Genomic DNA, 19,524 nt, shown 5'->3' on the forward strand with positions numbered 1-19,524 from the left:
TAGTAAATATTTGTGGGTAGTTCTGATAAGCATGTGCATTGTTATAAATTGATTTCTACCTGCGGAATATTTATTATTTCAGCTTCTCCCTTTGGAAAGATACCATATTTATAAGAAACAGTGTTTCACAAGTTTACAGGTATCATCTAACATTTCCACGTTTAACTTCTTTTTAGACATAAAATATTAATAAAAGATAAGCCTGGCTGGGTGCAGTGGCTCACGCCTGTAATCCTAGCACTTTGGGAGGCCGAGGCAGCAGATCACAAGGTCAGGAGTTCGAGACCAGCCTGACCAACTTGGTGAAAGTTGGTCTCTATTAAAAATACAATAAATAAATAAATAAATAAATAAATAAAAACCGGGCACAGTGGCACGCTCCTATAATCCCAGCTACTCAGGAAGCTCAAGCAGGAGAATCGCTTTGAACCCTCGAGGTGGAGGTTGCAATGAACCAACATTGCACCACTGCACTCCTGCCTAGGTAACAGAGCAAGACTCCATCTCAACAAAAAGATAAACCTTCAGTGAACTTCTAAGTTTGGCGATAAAGCTAAAATCCATTAACATGCTTCTAATCCTGAAAGTGAACACTTGACCCCAAGACGCAGACCCACACTCAGCATAGTGGTTGGGTGTTGCATAGAGAGAGAAGGTGTTCTGCTGGGGAGCTCTCTGGCCCAGCACAAGTGATCCCGCCATCCACCCCACTCTCATGACCTTCCTTGGCAGGACGTCGTGTCCAAGATGCTCCACGTGGACCCTCATCAGCGCCTGACGGCCATGCAAGTGCTCAAACACCCATGGGTCGTCAACAGAGAGTACCTGTCCCAAAACCAGCTCAGCCGACAGGACGTGCACCTGGTGAAGGTACCAGCCGGTGACAGTGAGGACACAGTGGTGGGAAATGCAGAAAAGAGCCTGATAGCTTGCAATCACTGAAGAAATCCCAGAGTGCACAGAAGGAGCCCGTAGTAGCCCCAAACTGCACGCCCACCCACTTACCTCCTCGCACTTCACCAGACACGCACAGTAGCGCACGGTAGCACACAGAGCGGTAGCACATCTGAGTAGGTGCAGCCTCTGCGGACGTGGTGGCAGCTGGCATGTTTATTACACTCAGGTTCAAAGCCTCCATTCTAGGCCACACGTGCAAAAAAGTCCCTACTTTATAAGTGACTTACAGCCGGGCATGGTGGCTCACGCCTGTAATCCCAGCACTTTGGGAGGCCGAGGTGGGTGGATTGCCTGAGCACGGGAGTTCGAGACCAGCCTGGACAACATGGTGAAACCCCATCTCTACTAAAATACAGAAAATTAGCCAGGCATGGCAGCGGCCACCTGTAGTCCCAGCTACTCAGGAGGCTGAGGCAGGAGAATTGCAAGAACCCGGGAGGCGGAGGTTACAGTGAGCCGAGATAGCGCCACTGCACTCCAGCCTGGGCAACAGAGCGAGACTCCATCTCAAAACACACACACACACACACACACACATACAATATATATATATATGTACCCCGTCCTCTGGGTGGGACTCCTCCTCTGAGAAGCATAGACCACCCCCCTCCCCCAGCAGGATGAGGCAGGATTCAGTGAGGAGCGGTCCTTCCAGATCCATCCTGAGGATTTAGAGTCACTCCAGGACGTGCCTGTTCCTCCAAATGAGTCCAGACTCCTCAGCAGTGACCACAGTTCAGACAGACAGGCCCTGGCATTTGCTGTGCGTGTATCCTAGGACCCAGCAAGCCCCAAAACACACCTGGCCTCACTATTAGGGTGTTGGGATCATGTAGCCTCGTCTTGGGGGCTCCACAAGAATCTAAAATATTTTCCCCAAGGCACAAACACAGTGAGAGGGTGGTGTGGGGTGGTAGCAGGTGCAGGAATGAGGATCAAATGCCCTCTGTCCCGGGTCTCATGTGTGCTGGCCCCCGCAGCAGGCTCACAGCACCCCATGCTCCAGGGACCCTGAGGGAGCTCTGGTTTCCCCCTCGTTGCCTGGGGGCAGCTGAGGCCCATCGAGGCCCTGGGCTCCGGCTCCAGCCCTGGAGTGAGGCGGTCTCACCCTTGCCATCTGTTTTGCAGGGAGCGATGGCCGCCACCTACTTTGCTCTAAACAGAACACCTCAGGCCCCGCGGCTGGAGCCCGTGCTGTCGTCCAACCTGGCTCAGCGCAGAGGCATGAAGAGACTCACATCCACACGGTTGTAGCGGGTGGGACCCTGGCCCCAGCGTCCCCCGCCAGTGTCCTCATGGGCTCGCAGACCCTGGCCTCGGAGCCCATCTGGCACCCAGAGTGACCACAAGTCCAGCAGGGAGGCGGCGCCCGTCCTCGCCGTGTCCATGTTTTCTTTTTCAGCCCTGGAGAGGGCCCTGACCTGGGGGCTTCTCCAAGCCTCGCTCACCAGCCTCACCGCCCGCTCTCCTTTCTCCCAATCAAAACCAAATGCGCCCCTTCACGTCGTACAGCTGGGCGATGCCAGGGGCTCCTTTCAGAGCCCGCAGGCCTTCTCATTTCACGGCTTCTGTTTCTGCCAAGAGATCTGTTTTGCAATTATGAAGCCGGTCACACGGTCAGACCCCTGACGCCGGCGTCCTGGGTACCCGGTGGGAAGGTGGCAGTGCAAGGGCACACTGTGGGTGCTTGCAGGCCCCAGAGGATAGGGGTGACCTGGCATCCCGGGGCTCCCCACATGCTGGATGATGGGGTTGGCACTGTGGCATCCAGGAGGGACGCCTGGTTCTGCCCAAAATAATCCAAAGAGCTGTTTCCTCCTCGCCCTTCAGTCTTTGCCTGAGGTGCTGGGTAGCCCGTCCTTTCCTCTGTCCCAAATTCAAATGAGAAAGAGCCCAGGCGGGAGACAGGCAGGCTGGATCTTTGCCTTGAGAGCTCTGTGTCGCCAGGATGGAAGGTGGTGCCTCCCAGAGGAGCCTGTGTCCACCTCGAGTCCCAGCCTTTCCCAGGTGGGGGGCCGAGCTCACTGGGCTGCCCTCTGTCCACAGCTCCACTGTCACACGGCTACCTGGAGGCTTTGCAGGGAGCTGCGGGTTCTCACACCTGCTCAGCCCTGGTGAGCTTCCTGTGTGCTCACCCAAAGCTGTGGTTTTGCCGTGTTCACTTTGATTTTTCTGGCCTATGGAAAAGCTATGAATGGGAGGAATGGAGCTCTGTGGCTTCTCACCAATCCTCAGTTCAGCTGGAGGCTGGAGGGAGACTGAGGGGCAGCGGCGCAGGTGGGAGGGCGGCAGAGATGAGGTGGGCAGGAGCGATGCACTTTGTAGATGCTGCTTTGTGTTGTGTTGTGTGTCTCTGTTGCACAGATCTGTTTTCACACGGATCCGTGTTCCCCTGAGTGTGCACACACGGTGGGTGCAGGGCACTGAGGGCATGCCGTGCTCTCCTTCATTGTGTAAAATGGAGTGAGAAGTTTCCGGGCAGCAGGCCTAGCACCCAGTCCCGCCAGCAGAGGGAACGCATGGGTCCTTCAATCTCCTGTGAGGGTGTTGAAGATGCTCCCTGGCGGCCCCCGCACCAAGGGACCCAGCAAGCGGACTGGAGGGGAGGCAGCCGCTCCCCCTTCACCTGCATCACGGAAGAGCAGCCCCTCTGCAGGAACTGGGGCTTCAGGAGGCGCCCGCTGGCTGCAGCCAGGTTTTCCCTAAGAAGATGTTGTTTTGTTGGGCTTTGTTCCCCCTCCATCTCGATTCAAGCACCCAACTTAAAAACAAATTGGGCTGTGTTCTGAAAAATAACCCCTTAGTTTGGTCTGATTGTTTTCAGACCTTAAAATATAAACTTGTTTCAGAAGCTTTAATCCATGAGGATTTTTTTTTTTCTTAGAGAACAAAAAAACATGAAAAGAGAGGTCAGACTGAATACCTGTTTCCCATAGTGCCCACTGGGCCTTGCTCACATTTTCTCCATAGAAGATGCTTTTTCCCAGGGCTAGAGTGATTTCCACCATGATGAATTTGCTTTTCAGTTCTTCATTATTTCATTTCTTATTAGAAACTTAGGAAAATGTGGATCATCCTTCGGTCACAGAGTTTGTCCTCCCAGAAATGAATGAAAGTCATCACCTCTTCTGCTGGCTGCTCAGACCCTGGGTCTGTCTTCTTGAAGTCAGTGGATTCTGGTGCAGGGAGGGGGACGTGGGAGAGGCAAACGGGAAAGCATCTGCGAGCAAGCGGCCACGCTTCCTCCTGTGTGCCCATGGCCACCAGCTTGTGGTCTTTTTCAGTAATCCAGTTTGTACAGCCTTAGCTTCCGAACTCTAAGAATGCCAAAGGGACTGGTGAGACTCCCCATCCCTGCGAGCTCTGTCCTTCCGAATATTTGCTGTGCGTCAGCGGAGAACACTGGCTTGGCCCTGCTCCACTGAGTGTGAAATACCTCTACTTTCCCTCCCGTATCTGGAACAAAATGATACTTGAAATCCTTCCACAGAAAGTCAGCCTCGAAGTTATGGTATCATATGTTAAGTTAAGCTTTCAAAAAATTTAGTGAAATAGTACATGACTGCTTTCAACAGTGGTCAACTTGTAAATGAAGGTGTTCTTAGAATTCACATTTTGCCAGCTCAGCGCACCTCCACACCTAATGAAATGCTTCATATGATTTGCACAAATGACACAGACCTCCCCAAAAGTTAATTGGCTCTCCTCACTCACACAGATGCTCATAACCCCTCTGGATCATGAAAATCACAGAACTTATAAACACATGGAACCCTAGATCTCAGGCTTCCTAACCCACCGCGGGTGGCCCTTCCTGGCCACCCTATAGGGTCCTCCTTCCCTGGCAGCCCCCTATGCGGGAGAAATACCTGATGCTCCCAGTCAGCAGTGGGAGAGCTTTGCTGAATTCCACCCCAAAGTCAAACATGGGCAAGAGGTGAGGATCTCACTTTTACCCTCAAGTCCGATTTGTCTGTGATTTTAAACTAACTGTGTATGTATTGATGTCTGGAAGATTGTTTGAATTTTAAAGTTATAATAGTACTTAATGTTAGCCAGTATTGTTCATTAAGTGGTGTTATCCTAAAGCTGCACTTGGGATTTTTCCCTAACGCTTTACTGATTCTCTCAAGCACATGGCAAAGTCTGATTTGCACTCCGTTCCTTTCTGACATGGTTTTGCTGCCGCCTCCTTTCTAAGTGCCGCGCAGATTCGAGAAGGATGCTGCCGGTCCGTGAGCGCTGCAGAGGGGGCAGAAGGTGGACTCCAGCGCGGCTTCAGGGGCTCAGGACGGAGGCTGCCACGTCCATGTCGTTCTACTGAGCACGCTTCTCTGCCTCGCTCCTGACTCAGCGCTGTTCACAGGCTCAGCAGCTATGTTTACAGATCAGTTCTATGTTTCCGCTTTGTAATTCCTGTTTGAGATGGGTGTCCGCTGTACAGATATTTATTACGCTTTCCAGACTTTCTGAATAGATTTTTTTGAATAAACATGGTTTTATGAAGTGTAATCTTTTTTAGCCTAACAGTAACCTTTGGACTTTCTGTGTAGTTACCAATAACAGTCTGGATAGCCCTGCACTCCTCTGGCCCCTTCCGCTGGTTTCAGGCCGTGACCACCTCTGCTGCTGCCATGTGACCCCTCATGGGGTGGTGAAGCAGCATCATGACCACTCCAACTCAGAGCCCTGTGCGTGGGTGTGTGTAGGTGGGTGAGCATGTGCATATGTGTGTACACGTGTGTATGTGCACATGGGTATAGGTAAGTTCACGTGTGTGTACGTGTGTGCTCATACATGTGTGCACATGTGCGTGTTTGGGTGGCTTCATGCATTGCATGTATTTACGTGTGTGCTTATGTATGTATATGTGGAAGTATGTGCATGTGTGTACATGCATAAATGTGTGTATGAGTGCACATATGTATGCACATTTGAACATATGGATGTGTGTGTGCGTTAGAACCTGTGTGTGTGTGCATGTGTGCATGCACTCTTGAGGGGAGTCCTGCTGTGCAATGGATCTGGGGCTGGCAGGAGACAATGGACAGTCATGTTGTGCAGCAAAGCAGGTGCCCAGCACACAGCCCCCGGGACAACCCTCCCGTGTCTCCTGGACCCGGCATGCCCATCCCCTCTTAACCCAGAAGTAAAGCCAGTCTGCACTGTGGGCCCTTGGCTCTCCAAGCTAGTTTCTTCTTCCCATTTGGTAAATTCCTAACCAGCATGTGTCCGCAAGGAGCACACACCCCCACCCCCACACAAAACACCATAGAGACACATGCACACACACACACACAAAACACCATACAGACAGATGCACACACATGCAAAACACCATAGAGACACATACACACACACACGTGAAACACCAGATATATATGCACACACACACAAAACACCATGGACACAAGCACATGTACACACAACACACATGAAACACCATACAGATAAATCACACACACACACATCAGACACATGCACATATACATACATACATGAAACACCATACACATATGCACACACACTTGAAACACCAGATGCATGCACACACACACGAAACACCATACAGACACATGCACATGCACATGCGAAACACCAGACACATGCACACACATGCAAAACACCATACAGACACATGCACACACACAAAAAACCATACAGACATGCACACGCACACATCAAACACCATACAGACACAGGCACACGTGAAACACCATAGAGACGCATGCACACGTACACGCGAAACACCATACAGACACATGCACACACACACGAAACACCATACAGACATGTACACACACACATGAAACACCATACAGACACATGCACACTTCCAGGTCCAATCAGGGGCTGTAGGTACAGGGTGAGAGCAAGATGTGTATGAGGTTCATTCACCGCACCCCACCTCCTTCCTCCACATCAGACCCTAGGACTTCTGGACCTTCAGCACCAGAAATGAAGACCCAGAGAAACAGGGTCCTGTGCAGATTCCTGTCAGACAACACAGATGCCACTAGAGAACCCCGAGTTCCCAGCCACTTGGGGATGGAACTTCTGGGACGTGGGCCTGCATCAATTAACTCAGGCTGATTCACTGTTAGGTCTGATCTTACTTGAGCCCCCTTAAAACCAAATCCTATTAACAAGCCTGCAATTGTCCTGAACCATAACGCTTCTCTTTGATTCTCTGATTCTGTACTTTGTACCCCAGGCTGTGCTGAAATCAGGCCCATGTCCTAGAGCCATTCCGAGTGGGGGCAGGGCAGAGCCCTGTGTGCCATGGGGGACTTCCAAGGGCTTTGGGGTTCAGGAGCCAGCAAGCTGCCAGGTCAATACCAGTGCTCCGTCGTTGCGATCCAAGTATCCACAGGCCAGCGCCCCACCTTTCACAGAGCAGATTTGGCCACGCTGCAAGTGCCACGGACATTACCATTCAAAGATCCACAAAATCAGTCTCCAGGTTAGATTTCAGGTGACCACAACCCTGTTATTACAAACATAATAACAGAATGTGTTATGATTAAGTCAGAGTATTTAGGGTATGCATCACCTGCAGAAACGGGCTTTCTGCAGTCACACCAAGGCTGGTTCAGACCACACTTTGAGGTGAGAATTGCTGTATTCGAACTTACTGTTTTCTGACTTTTCGTTACTTAATGCCTTCAGAACAACCACTCATTCCAACAGGGCCCATGTCCCTCATCTGCCTTGACCTGCTCTGCTGAGGCAGCTCCCGGTTGCCCAGAGCTCTGCCCTTGGTGCTAGATGCCTCCAGGGAACAAGGGCCACTGTCTGACCCATTTGCTGGGGTGCCCCGTGGCCTGCCAGCTCCCTTCCCATCATATCAATGGGCATGTCACTGTTTTTCAGTCCAACTCCACCCAGTAATATGTCCTCAATTCCCCATGTTTCCCTGAAGATGTGTTGCTTACTGGTATCGATGTCTATATTAATTACAGAAGAAATGTATTACAAATTACAAACTTTAAGTTATTACAAACTTTAAGATTAAGTTTCAGGGTGAAGAAAGATTGGTTAATAGACACAAACATGCAATCAGGTAGAAGGAATAAGTTCTAATGTGCAATCGCAGAATACAGTGAGTATAGTTAACAACAGTGTATTATATGTTTCAAAATAGCTAGAAGACTTGAGACATTTCCAACATATAGAAATAATAAATACTGCAGGTGATGCATACCCTAAATACTCTGACTTAATCATAACACATTCTGTGCATGCAACAAAGTATCACACATACCCCTTAAGTATGTACCAATATATATCAATAAAAACATGGAAACAACCCAGATATCCATCAGTGGATTCATGGATAAACAAAACGTGCTATCCATGCAAGGGAATATTATTCAGCCACAAAGAGAAACAGAGTGCTGATACAGACTCCAGCGTGGGTGACCCTTGAAACACTCCACAGTGCAGAGGCCAGGCGCAAAGGCTGCGGGTGGTGTGATCTGCTGATACGAAATGTCCAGGAGAGCAGATCCACAGAGACAGAAAGCAGATCGGTGGTTGCCAAGGAGAATATTAGTGGAGGGGACAGAAAATGACTGATAACAGGTGTAAAGTGGTTTTTCTGGCTGGAGGTACGAAAATGTTCAAAATTAGAAGGTGATGATGGTTATGCACCCTGTAATCTTACTAAAGATGATACGTTTCAAATGGGTAAATTGCACGGTATGTGAATTATATCTCAATAAAACTATAAACCATAAGATTAGGTTTCGCTGTGAGCAGCAGAAAGCCTAAAATGACAGCAGCCTTCCAAGTCTAAGGCTGCAGATTCTCAGGTAAGCCTCAGGGCAGGCTGGACGGCAGCCAGCTCCTCCCAGCCCTCCAGGTCCCAGAGGACCTCCAGCTCACAGCCCACCACATCTCAGACAGGCCTCCTTCACACTTCCAGATGCCAGTGTTTGCATTCCGGGAAGCCTGCCGGCTGAGGGGACAAAGGAAGGGGAAACAAAGGTTGTGGAGCAGCTGACTCTAAGACTGGTTCGGGGGCGGAGCGGGGGGAGTCATCTCGCTGGACCACCATTGTATATGCAGCCAGTCGCTGACAAACACATGGTGCGTGACTGTGTATATATATATGCATATAAACGGCGGTCCTATAGGATGACAATAGCATGTCGTATCTTTATTGTACCCTTTCTTGTCCTTAGATACATCTAGACACACAAATGCTCATCATCGTGTTGCCTACAGTTTTCAGCAAGTAGCATGCTGCTTAGGTTTGCACTCGCAGCGATAGGCTACACCACAGGACCCAGGTGCACAGCAGTGGGTTATGCCATCTGGGTTTGTGTAAATGCACTCTCCGATGTCCACACGATGATGAAATTACCAAACATGTTTCCACCATTCAGTGACACGTGAGTGTGTGTGTGCAGCTAAAGCAGTTAGGCTGTTTAGCTTGCAGAAAGTGAGGCAATGTGGCTGTTATCTGGGCCTGGTATTTTCACACCAAGTCATACATGCCAGCAGATACATGGCAAGGTCCTGTGCAGCTTGGTGATTTTAAAGAAACTCAGAATCGCTTCCACTGTAACGCCATTTACTCAGTCTCCTACTCAGATACTTGGTGCTAAGTATTGTCATCAGGCCTCCGTGCAGTTTGGGTCAGAGACGCCCAACAGGCAAACCCTGGTAATCCTTTCATTTCAGCTCAGACATTATGACGTCCATAAAATCCGGACTGCCTCTTACACAGCCTCGTACTGGATGGAGGAGGAGAATAAGTGAAATTGTTCTTGTGGGCACCTCTCTCCCCCTAGCCTGGAGCACCCCTGAGAGCCGGAATCCTTTGCTTTCTATGCCTGGCTGGGTGCTGGGCTGAAATCATTAGGTGGGGACTGAGCTGGAACTTACTAGTTCCCCGTTCAGCGTCCATTAGGCATGCGGCCATTCAGAATTCTACTGGGGCCTCGGGTGGGTGGGGTGGCCTTGTTGAATGGGGCCTGTTGATCATGTAAATTCATCTCTTTCCCTTCCCAAAACGTCAGTATGTTGCGGGCCCAGTAAGTTCTGTGTGTTTGCTATTGTTACAAGCTGCCGGCAGAGGGCAGAGCTGGTATAGTCAGACCTGCAGGCCATGCAGAACGCGTTCAGCCCCGCAGCCCTGGGAGCCCCTCTCAGGAAGGTGCACTGCGCCGGGCAGATGCCCTGTGGTTCCCCGGTCACACAGGGTCCCGCCACAGGCTCCTCGTACAGCCCAGGGCAAGCGATGGCCAACCTGAAGTTCACAACAGGACCAGGAGCTCCATCAGTATAAAGAAGAGCTGATGAAGGCTGAGCGCTGTAGCTCACACCTGTAATCCCAGCACTTTGGGAGGCCAAGGCGCACAGGTCACTTGAAGTCAGGAATTCAAGACCAGCCTGGTCAACATGGTGAAACCCCATCTCTACCAGAAATCCAAAAAAAAAAAAAAGCCCAGCATGGTGGCAGGCACCTGTAATCCCAGCTACTCAGGAGGCTGAAGCAGGAGAATCACTTGAACCCGGGAGGCAGAGGTTACAATGAGCTGAGATCACTCCACTGCAAGCCAGCCTGGGTGACAGAGCAAGACTTCGTCTCCAAAAAAGAGAAAGGAAGGAAGAGAAGCTGGTGAGACTCATGAGTTCACCACCATAAACCTGCAGAGGTGAAAAGACCCGTTTATTTGAGTTCCGTTTGGTTTTATATTAACCCAGTACACTAGCACTGGCTGGCTCACATGTAGGAGAAATTTAAATGTCTCCTTTAAAATGTCCTCTTTAGTGGGGACAAACATGTTACGTAGTAAGTACTTCCTTATGAGACAAAGTCTTTATGTAGCAGATCTGTTAGGAAAAACTTAACTTTAGAAAGGCTCTTCAAGGGCAAACGTGGCTGTGAATCAGTGACTCGGGTAATAAGAAGAGCGTCTCTGGCAATGTGTCTGAATGAAGCCCAGCAGCTATATTTTATAGCCTCACATAAGACTGTCGATCCACTCTGCTGGAGAAGCACTATTTAAAACCATGTGCAGCGCAAAGTTCCGTGACTCAGAACACTAAGTGCGGCCTCTGGCTGGGGCTTCCCCGAGGTTCTGCCCTCTGTGTGCTGCACGCTGCCACCTGGATATGAGACAGCGCTTCACACCGGCCCTCTCCATCCTGTGTCCCTGTCTTCACCCAACCTCCATCCAGACATGCTTCTCCTTCACTCCCTAGCTCCACTGAGACACTCCCATATATACCATTTGCAAGTGATAAATCCCAAGATCCTTGGGTCTGAGGCTTCTGTCTCACCCCCCAGCGTACCATCAGTGATCAGATCTGAACAGTGTCCCCTGCAGAGCTCTTGACTCAGCTTTCCCATCCCCATCTCCTCAGGCTTGTGTCTGCAATCCACACGTCTCGACTGGCTTCTTGCCACAGCATTGCATCCCTCTAACTCATTTTTCACACAGCAGCTTAAAATTCTATCAGAAAACAATTGTGCCCCTGTCACTTTACTATGTTAAAAAACAAATAACAGTCTACAGCCTACCACCCTGAACGTGCCTGATCCCGTCTGATCTCGGAAGCTAAGCAGGGTTGGGCCTGGTTAGTACTTGGATGGGAGACTGTCTGGGACTACCAGGTGCTGTAGGCTTTAAAAAAACAAATAAAACCTTCAGCAGCTCTTGTTTTTCAAGAGAAAAGTCTGAAACTCGAGGCTCTTTGGTAACACATACAAAGCCCCCGTGACCTTGGCCACATCCGTTCTCTTTGGTTCACCTCTAGGCGTGTCCACCTTAAATGTATGCTCTCGTGCTGTGCTGTCTGACATGCTAGCCACTAGATATATTTGGCTATTTAAACTACTTACAATTTAAATCACTTGAAAGTCAATAGAATTTAAAATGCAGTTGTGTGGCCACACTGTCCACGTTTCAAATGCTCGATAACGAGGCTGGTGGTTCATGAGAGCCCGTGAGCAGGAGCTGCCAGAGACGGGCAGCCAGACCTGCTTTGCCGCCCTGGCCATCAGCCTCACTCCCTGGCTGCAAAGGTAGCTCGACATGCCTACCCCTCCCTGCAAGTCTCACGTGGGGAGCTGCTCAGGAAAGCTCAAATCACAGGGGAAATTAATGCTTCAAGGAAGTTTGAGATTCCAGCTTTCACGTAGCTCGAGGACAAAGAGCGGATTGGTTATATCCACCACAGCCCAGCTTGCAGCCACTCGGTCTCACACAACTTTCTTCCTATACTTCACTTCCAAAGTCACGGTGACCGCAGCCATGACATATTCACCTAAATAACACAGCTGCTCTTCACAGAAAATGACAAACGCACACCCGATCCCAAAGACGAAACCCAAGTCTCACTAGCCTCTCATTACAGCTCTGGACGGTCTTTCTCTTCCAATCCAGTTCAGACTGAACACCTGCAAACCATGAGTGACACAGGAAGTTGACCAGCAGCACAATCTGTGTAACAGGGAAATAGCGGTGGTGGTGGTGGAAGAAATTCGTTACCATAAGGCCCTGGATGAAAATGTGAATAGCTGCTGTCAGGGGTTGGATCAAGGTCTCACCCTCCAAACAATTATCCTCCTGAAGTGCTAACACCAGTACCTCAAAATGTGACTGTCTTTGGAGACAGAGCCTTTACTAAGGTAATTAAGTGAAGAGGAGGCCACTAGGTTGGGGGACGTAATCCAACATGTCTGGTGTCCTCATGTTAAGGGCCGTCTGGACACAGAGAGGGACACGCACACACGGGGGGACAATGTGAAGAGACACAGGGAAAAGGTGGCCCTCTATAAGCCAAGGAGAGAGGCCTCGGGAGAAACCGCCCTGCCGGCACCTTGGTCTTGGCCCTCCAGCCCCCAGGGCTGTGAGAGAGCAGCCTGCTGTTTAAGCTGCTCACCTGTGGGACTTCATGACGGCAGCTGTAGGAAGCCAACACAGGTGGCACAGCCCTCTGCCCCAGCACAGTTTCCCACACCCGTGATGTTCCCTGCTGCCCTCTCACACCGTACCGATCCTGGCCCCAGAGCTGCTTGGGAATGTTTGTCTGTATTTTCCTGTGGTCCCAGAGGTGGAGGGCCCTGCTATCTTCTGTTAATGTTTCCCCACTGGGCCGACGGTGCAGGGTGCTTCCTCCCCGCCCCATGGAGGAGCAGTGCCCTGGCCTCCCTCTTGCCAGTCAGGAGAGAACGCCCCATGGTGTTGCCCCTGCCTGTGATGGCAGTCTTGAGAGGTAGGGTGGCAGAACAGCATTTGTGTCCCTAAGGGAAACATTCCCCCAGTAGGGCCTGGGAGCACGGAGAAAGGACATAGTTCGTCGGCAAGTCGTTGGGTATCAATACGAGTGGTTCCGCCATCACCAACACTCCTTCAGTCTCCACTTGTAGGGTCTGCAAGGGGAGAAAAGGTTCCAGATAGTACAGTGGCTCAGACCAGGAGGCACCCCAGTCCCACCAGGGCTGTGAGGACCCTTCAGGAGGCCACGCCCCATTGTAAAGAGGCACAGGTCCTGAACACAGGGAGACCCATGAATCCTGGAAATTTCAGCCCATTCATTGCCTTGCTCCGGGTTTCAGCAGTTGGGACAAAGTAGCACAGAAGGGGCGGCTCAAACAGCACACGTGGGTTCCTGGCCATCCTGGAGGCTGGAAGTCCAAGCTCACGGTGACAGCAGCTGTAGTTCCTGGTGAGGCTCCTGTTCCTGGCCTGAAGAGCCACCTTCTCACTGTGTATCCATCTACGGCAGAGAGAGATGGCTGTAGGAAGATGCCTCTCTTCCCTTCCTAGGAGGGCACTAATCCCATCACGGGGCTGCACCCTCACGATGTCATCTAAACCTAACCCTCCCAAAGGCCCCACCTCCAGACACCATCACATGGAGGGACACGGCTTCAGCACATGAATACTGGGAGGACCCAGATACTCAGCATGTAACACTTTGCTGTGAGCTTCCTGGTCAGAAACAGTACTGTGTGATTACCATGAGGGTAAGCCTGGGTGAGCCCGCAGGTGTTACTGGAGCAGAGGCAGCATGTGGTCAGCTTACCGGGGTCTGCACATGTACAGAGCTGTCTACAGACCAGACCAGGCCTGGGGGGACCCTCTTACTCATCTGGTCAGAGAGGGCCCCCTCCTCCCTGAGGCCACAGGAAAAGTGCAGTGGAAGGTGCCCTGGGGCCTGGGCACCTGCTCATACAGCACACCCCCGTGCTGGGGGTCCGCCCCCCTGGGTAGCACCTATCCATTTCTGCTCCTGAGGGACCCCTGCTGTGCACATTAGCTTCTCGGCCAGGTGAGTCCGAGAGAAGCGTTGTGTGAAGGGCATTCAGGCCCCTGGGGTCCCCTGGCCAAGTATTCAGTCTTCCAGGGCCCAGGAGAAATACGTTTCTCAAAAAGAAAACAGCTATTTGCTGAAGGGCGTGACTTTTTCCAGAATCTCAGGGGCTGCCCATGTGGTTCCCACACTGGAGCTGGTCGGGGATGCGAGCACCTCCATCACGCAGGCACTGCAAGCCTCCTTTCCCTGCAGGGGACAGAGTTGCTCCAAGCTCAGGATAAAGCCGATCTCTCACTCTAGCCTCCCTCCGTGAGGCTACCGGGACATGCGGGGCCCTTTGTCTACTGTCTCCTCTGCCTGGGGCATCTGCCCAGGCCTCTGCCTCCTGCTCCTGGTTTAGATCTCACCTCCTCAGAAAGGCTCCCGGATTACCCTGCCCTCAGGAGCCACCCCACCCACCCTTAAAGATCAGCTCCCTCCCGGCACTCTGCCTTTGGCGCCCTTGTCATTAGCATAACCTTGGATGCAATGATTCTCTCTCTCTTTCTTCCCTCACCTGCCTCCCTCTCTTTTAGCCTATTTCTTCAGTTGGATTGTGAGCATAGCTGAAGGCTTATCTGTGTTTACCTGAACTCCACATGCACTCAGGCCCTGGGCAGGCCCTTGCAGGGCTGTGGAGTGGATGAAAGAAGGCGTGATGGCCATGAGTGAGAAAACACAGACACGGGTGCGAGCCACACGGAAGGTCTGAGCTGGGCCTGACTTCTTAGGAAGAACATCCCCCTCCTTCTGCTGCCACCTCTCCCACCCCAAAAACCACAGGAAAACTTAATTTCCACATACAGGACTAGCAGGGCATGAAAGCAGAAAAATGTGTACACTTTGGCACCTGGAAGTCAGAGGTTAAAGCTGTAGCTCCAGCCATTATGAGCTGTGCCGGGACAAAAATCAGCACCTTGGAGCCTGATGACTTGAAACGTGACCTGCCGTGAGGGCAAGCTGCTTCCTCCTCCTTAGAGACGCCAGGGCTAGGGAGTTGTGAAACGCATGGAACAGAGTCAACCCAGCCAGCACCGGTTCCCTCTCTCCCTCTGCAGACTTGTTGACAGTAACTTGCTACTATTGCAGGCAATGTCCCCTTTGGGTGAATGATTCAAGGATACCAAACTTTGCCTGATCGACCGGGGAGGCAGCTAAGCTGCACCTGCTCCCTGGAAGAGTGAAGTCAGGCCACGGCATAGATGCATGTGCACAAATATTAGCTCTCAGACTTGCTGAGGGCTATGTCCAGTCTCATCACAGCCATCCACGTGGAAGTCTCTTCGAGGTCAAGCAAACAAATTCAACACAGTCAAACTTTAAACCACTTTGTGGGTGAAAGGTTTCTGAGGAATAGACAGATCCTACTCTGCAGTTTAATGTTTCTGGATAATCTATGTAATTGCGTTAGGGCACATTCACCTCAAATATGCCCTTCAGCTGGCTACTTACTCCTTCTCTCATATCACATTTAGAAATGGGTCCAGAGCAGCCGGGCGTGGTGGCTCATGCCTGTAGTCTCAGCACTTTGGGAGGCCGAGATGGGCAGATCACCTGAGGCTGGGATGTTCGAGACCAGCCTGACCAACATGGAGAAACCTGTTTCTACTAAAAATACAAAATTAGCCAGGCGTGGTGGCACATGCCTGTAATCCCAGCTACTCGAGAGGCTGAGACAGGAGAATTGCTTGAACCCGGGAGGCGGAGGTTGCAGTGAGCTGAGATTGCGCCATTGCACTCTAGCCTGGACCACAAGAGTGAGACTCCATCAAAAAAAAAAAAAAAAAAAAAAAAAAAAAAAAAAAAAAAAAAAAAAAAAAAAAAAAAGAAGAAGAAGAAGAAAAGAAAGAAATGGGTCCAGAGAGGCCTGGACAACACCCTTAGAATTCCAAGTTTTCCCTTCAACTTCCAACCATTGGGATGGGCAAGTCCTCTCTGGCTAGGGCTGCTCTACGTGCTCCCCCTTTGGGTATCAGCTGAATTCTTCCTGGTGTCGACAGTGCTGTGTTCCAAAGTAAAGTCCCATAAACACTGTGCTTTCCCTCTCCCAATATGCAGACTGTCTCTCTGAATCACATGGCAGCTGCCAGGGGATGGGGAGGAGTGATGTAGACAATTCAAGGCTGTCTTTCCTGCTCTTTTAGTAATATAAACCTAAAACCAGGTACCGTGAATACTCACCTGATTTTCCGTTCTTATAAAGGTGATTTTTTTGTGTAGACAGTTGTCAAATTCAGTGTTTCTGTGGGGACGACAATCTGCGGAGACTTCTATTCAGCCATCTTGCCCCACCTCTTCCCCATGGAGTTTTTTAAATAGTTCGGTATATGTGAGCAAATGTCATGAGTCACGATTGGTTTCTAGAACTATTGAAAGAAATTTAATTAATTTGCTGGTGTTCATTGGTTGAGATGAAGAGTTTTGCAAAGGTTTATTCTACTTTAACTCCAACTCAAGAATTTCTTAAAGGGAAAGGTGGCCAGGCACAGTGGCTCACACCTGTAATCCCAGCACTTTGGAAGGCTGAGGCAGGCAGATCACAAGGTCAGGAGTTCAAGACCAGCCTGGCCAATATGGTGAAACCCTGTCTCTACTAAAAATACAAAAATTAGCTGGGCATGGAGGTGTGTGCCTGTAGTCCCAGCTACTCGGGAGGCTGAGGCAGGAGAATCCCTTAAACCTGGGAAGCAGAGGTTGCAGTGAGTGGAGATTGTGCCACTACACTCCAGCCTGGGAGAAAGAGCAAGACTTTGTCTCAATAAATAAATAAAGGGAAAGGTTACCAAATACTCAAGGATCAAAACACACAGCAGTGATTCATTTTCTCAGCATGTCACAAAGCTGATGGAAGAGCTGACCCTGAAGTCTAAAAGCTTCATGTAAAAGTTTCTTTGTGACCCAGGTAGACAGGAATATTTATTGGCAATTAAACATTCTGGAATATAAGTCAATAATAATGATTTTATAGTTGTTTCTAACATGAATATATGGGCAGTAAATTGCATTACAATAAACAGCATTATGCAGATTAGCTGAAACAATTACACCCTGCTGGGCACAGTGGCTCCTGCTAGTAATCCCAGCACTTTGGGAGGCCGAGGCAGGTGGATCACCTGAGGTCGGGAGTTCAAGACCAACCTGGCCAACGTGGTGAAAGCCCGTTTCTACTAAAAATACAAAATCAGCACAGCATAGGGGTGCATGCCTGTAATCCCAGCTACTCAGGAGGCTGAGGCAGGAGAATCACTTGAACCTGGGAGATGGCATTGTGCTGAGCCAAGATCACGCCATTGCCCTCCAGCGTGGGTGATAACAGCAAAAGAAAAAAACCAATTACACCCCAAAATCGAAGATATGTTTTTTGATCTATGCAGTAACTTTTTAATTCAATGCTATTACAACTCAGTTGAAACAAGCAGGTGAACTGAGTTAACATGAAGTGATGTAGGCTTGAAATGAATGTTTTTGTTCAAAGTGAATCAGTTCTTACAAAGATGAACCCATCTGTCAAGGTGAATATAAATGTTAAACGCATTTCTTCTTCTTTAACACCACTTATTGTGAATAGATAGCATATGATGATTATACAAATTTCAAAAAGAACAAAGGAAGATACAATGAAAAGTCAGTGTCACTCTTCGGCATTCTTAGAGGCCGCCACTACTAACATTTCTCCAGTATCTTTGCAAATGTGAATGTGTATGCACTTTCTTTGTCCCTATGCACAATGAGTAGCGTACTTCATACACTGTTCTGAATCTGGAATTTTTCTTGAAAATAAAAAAGATATTTCATATCAACACATACAGAATTCCTTTACCCCTAACAGCTGTTTACTAATCCACTGAATGGGTGCACCATCATTGATTTAACTCTCTCCCTATGGATATGTAAACTCTATTTTTTTTTTTCCTTTTTGCAAGAAGTGGAATTCAATTGTTTTGGTTTTTTTGGGGGGGATATGCAAACTCTAATGTTTCCATACTAAAAACAATGCTGTACCCATGAAATTGCACAAACTGGTTTGTCTATCCTAGAAACTCTCTAGATGGGCTTGCTGGGTCAAAGGGGATGTCCGTTATTAACACTAATACACTGCGGGTCACCAACGTTGAGAATTCCTGTTCACCAGAGGCATTTTAGTTTTTATTTTAGAGACAGATCTTGCTCTGTTGCCCAGGCTGGAGTGCAACGGCACGATCTCGGTTTACTACAACCTCCCCCTCCTGGATTTAACGATTCTCGAGCCTCAGCCTCCCGAGTAGCTGGGATTACAGGCGCCTGCCACCGTGCCTGGCTACCTTGGCCAGGCTGGTCTCAAACTCCTGACCTCAAGTGATCCACCCTCCTCGGCCTCCCAAAGTGCTGGGATTACCGGCGTCAGCCATCGCACCTGGCCACCAGAATCATTTTAATTGACTGATCATGTCAGAAACGAAACAACCTGGAAAAATGAGCAAAAGCCTTCAATGTGTTCCTCTCTCTGCCTTGGTGATCCGGAGGTCGTGCCGCGGATTATATACTCCCAGGCGAGAGCAGCGTGCTAATGGTTCCTTCTCTTTTCGATATGCACCCGCAGTGGACTTACAGAACCTTTATTTTCAACACCTAAGCAGTCACGCTTCCTCCAGCCTAAGGCTTTGTGCTATTTTTGAATGCTTTCCTCTTCCGACACTGCGGCTCCCTCCTGAGCCCGTAGCTGCAGCGCGGTGGGTGATGGGCGCGGGCCCTGGGTGCCGCTCGCCACACTGGATGGACCAGTCCGGGGAAAGTGCTCGGGGGAAGCCAAGGGCCCCGCCTGCAATCTCTGGCCCGGGGCTCTGCGCACTCCAAGGGCCAGGAAACCGCAGGCGGGCCCAGCTCCCCGGCTGGGTCTGCCCACGTGGGCGCGGGAAGCGCGGGGTATGCGGGCCGCCTGGGCAAGCTGCACTTGCCCGGAACCGGCGCAGACACAGGCCCTTAGCGCCGCGGGAACCCGGCCAGGCCCACGGGGCGCTGCGCCGCAGGGGCACTCCCGCAGGGCGCCCCCCGACCGCGCGACGCTCCGCAGGGGCGCCACAGCCCTGCGGGTCACAGAGATGCTACCTCCACGCCCAGGAGGGCCGGGAGCTGCGGGGGCCTCGCAAACGCCAGCAGTCCCCCCCTGGCCGCAGCCATTTTACGGCAGTGGGCCCCGCCCCCGCCCGCCACCGGGGGCGGGAAGGAGGGGTGCGGCACAAGCCAGCCAATCCGCGCCACCATCTCCAGCCCTGC

General features: G+C 50.6%; 1 protein-coding gene and 1 pseudogene across 7 annotated transcripts in view; both read left to right on the forward strand.

The window, feature by feature from the left end:
* RPS6KA2 (ribosomal protein S6 kinase A2) overlaps positions 1 to 3,720 on the forward strand; it is a 457,145-nt gene extending 453,425 nt beyond the window's left edge. For 6 of the 7 annotated variants that reach the window (XM_017508303.2, XM_017508305.2, XM_037731262.1 and 3 more), the window contains 2 exons: positions 733 to 870; positions 2,086 to 3,194. In XM_017508303.2, coding sequence (XP_017363792.1) covers positions 733 to 870; positions 2,086 to 2,211 — 264 coding nt within the window. In that variant the 3' untranslated portion in view covers positions 2,212 to 3,194. Of the gene's footprint in view, positions 1 to 732; positions 871 to 2,085 lie in introns of all 7 variants that reach the window. The other variant, XM_017508304.2, reaches the window with a different exon arrangement.
* Positions 3,721 to 11,478: 7,758 nt separating this feature from the next.
* LOC119468182 lies at positions 11,479 to 11,596 on the forward strand (annotated as a pseudogene).
* The last annotated feature ends 7,928 nt before the right edge of the window (positions 11,597 to 19,524 follow it).

The sequence above is a fragment of the Cebus imitator genome, unplaced genomic scaffold (assembly GCF_001604975.1).
Source record: "Cebus imitator isolate Cc_AM_T3 unplaced genomic scaffold, Cebus_imitator-1.0 Scaffold389, whole genome shotgun sequence".
Lineage (NCBI taxonomy): Eukaryota > Metazoa > Chordata > Mammalia > Primates > Cebidae > Cebus > Cebus imitator.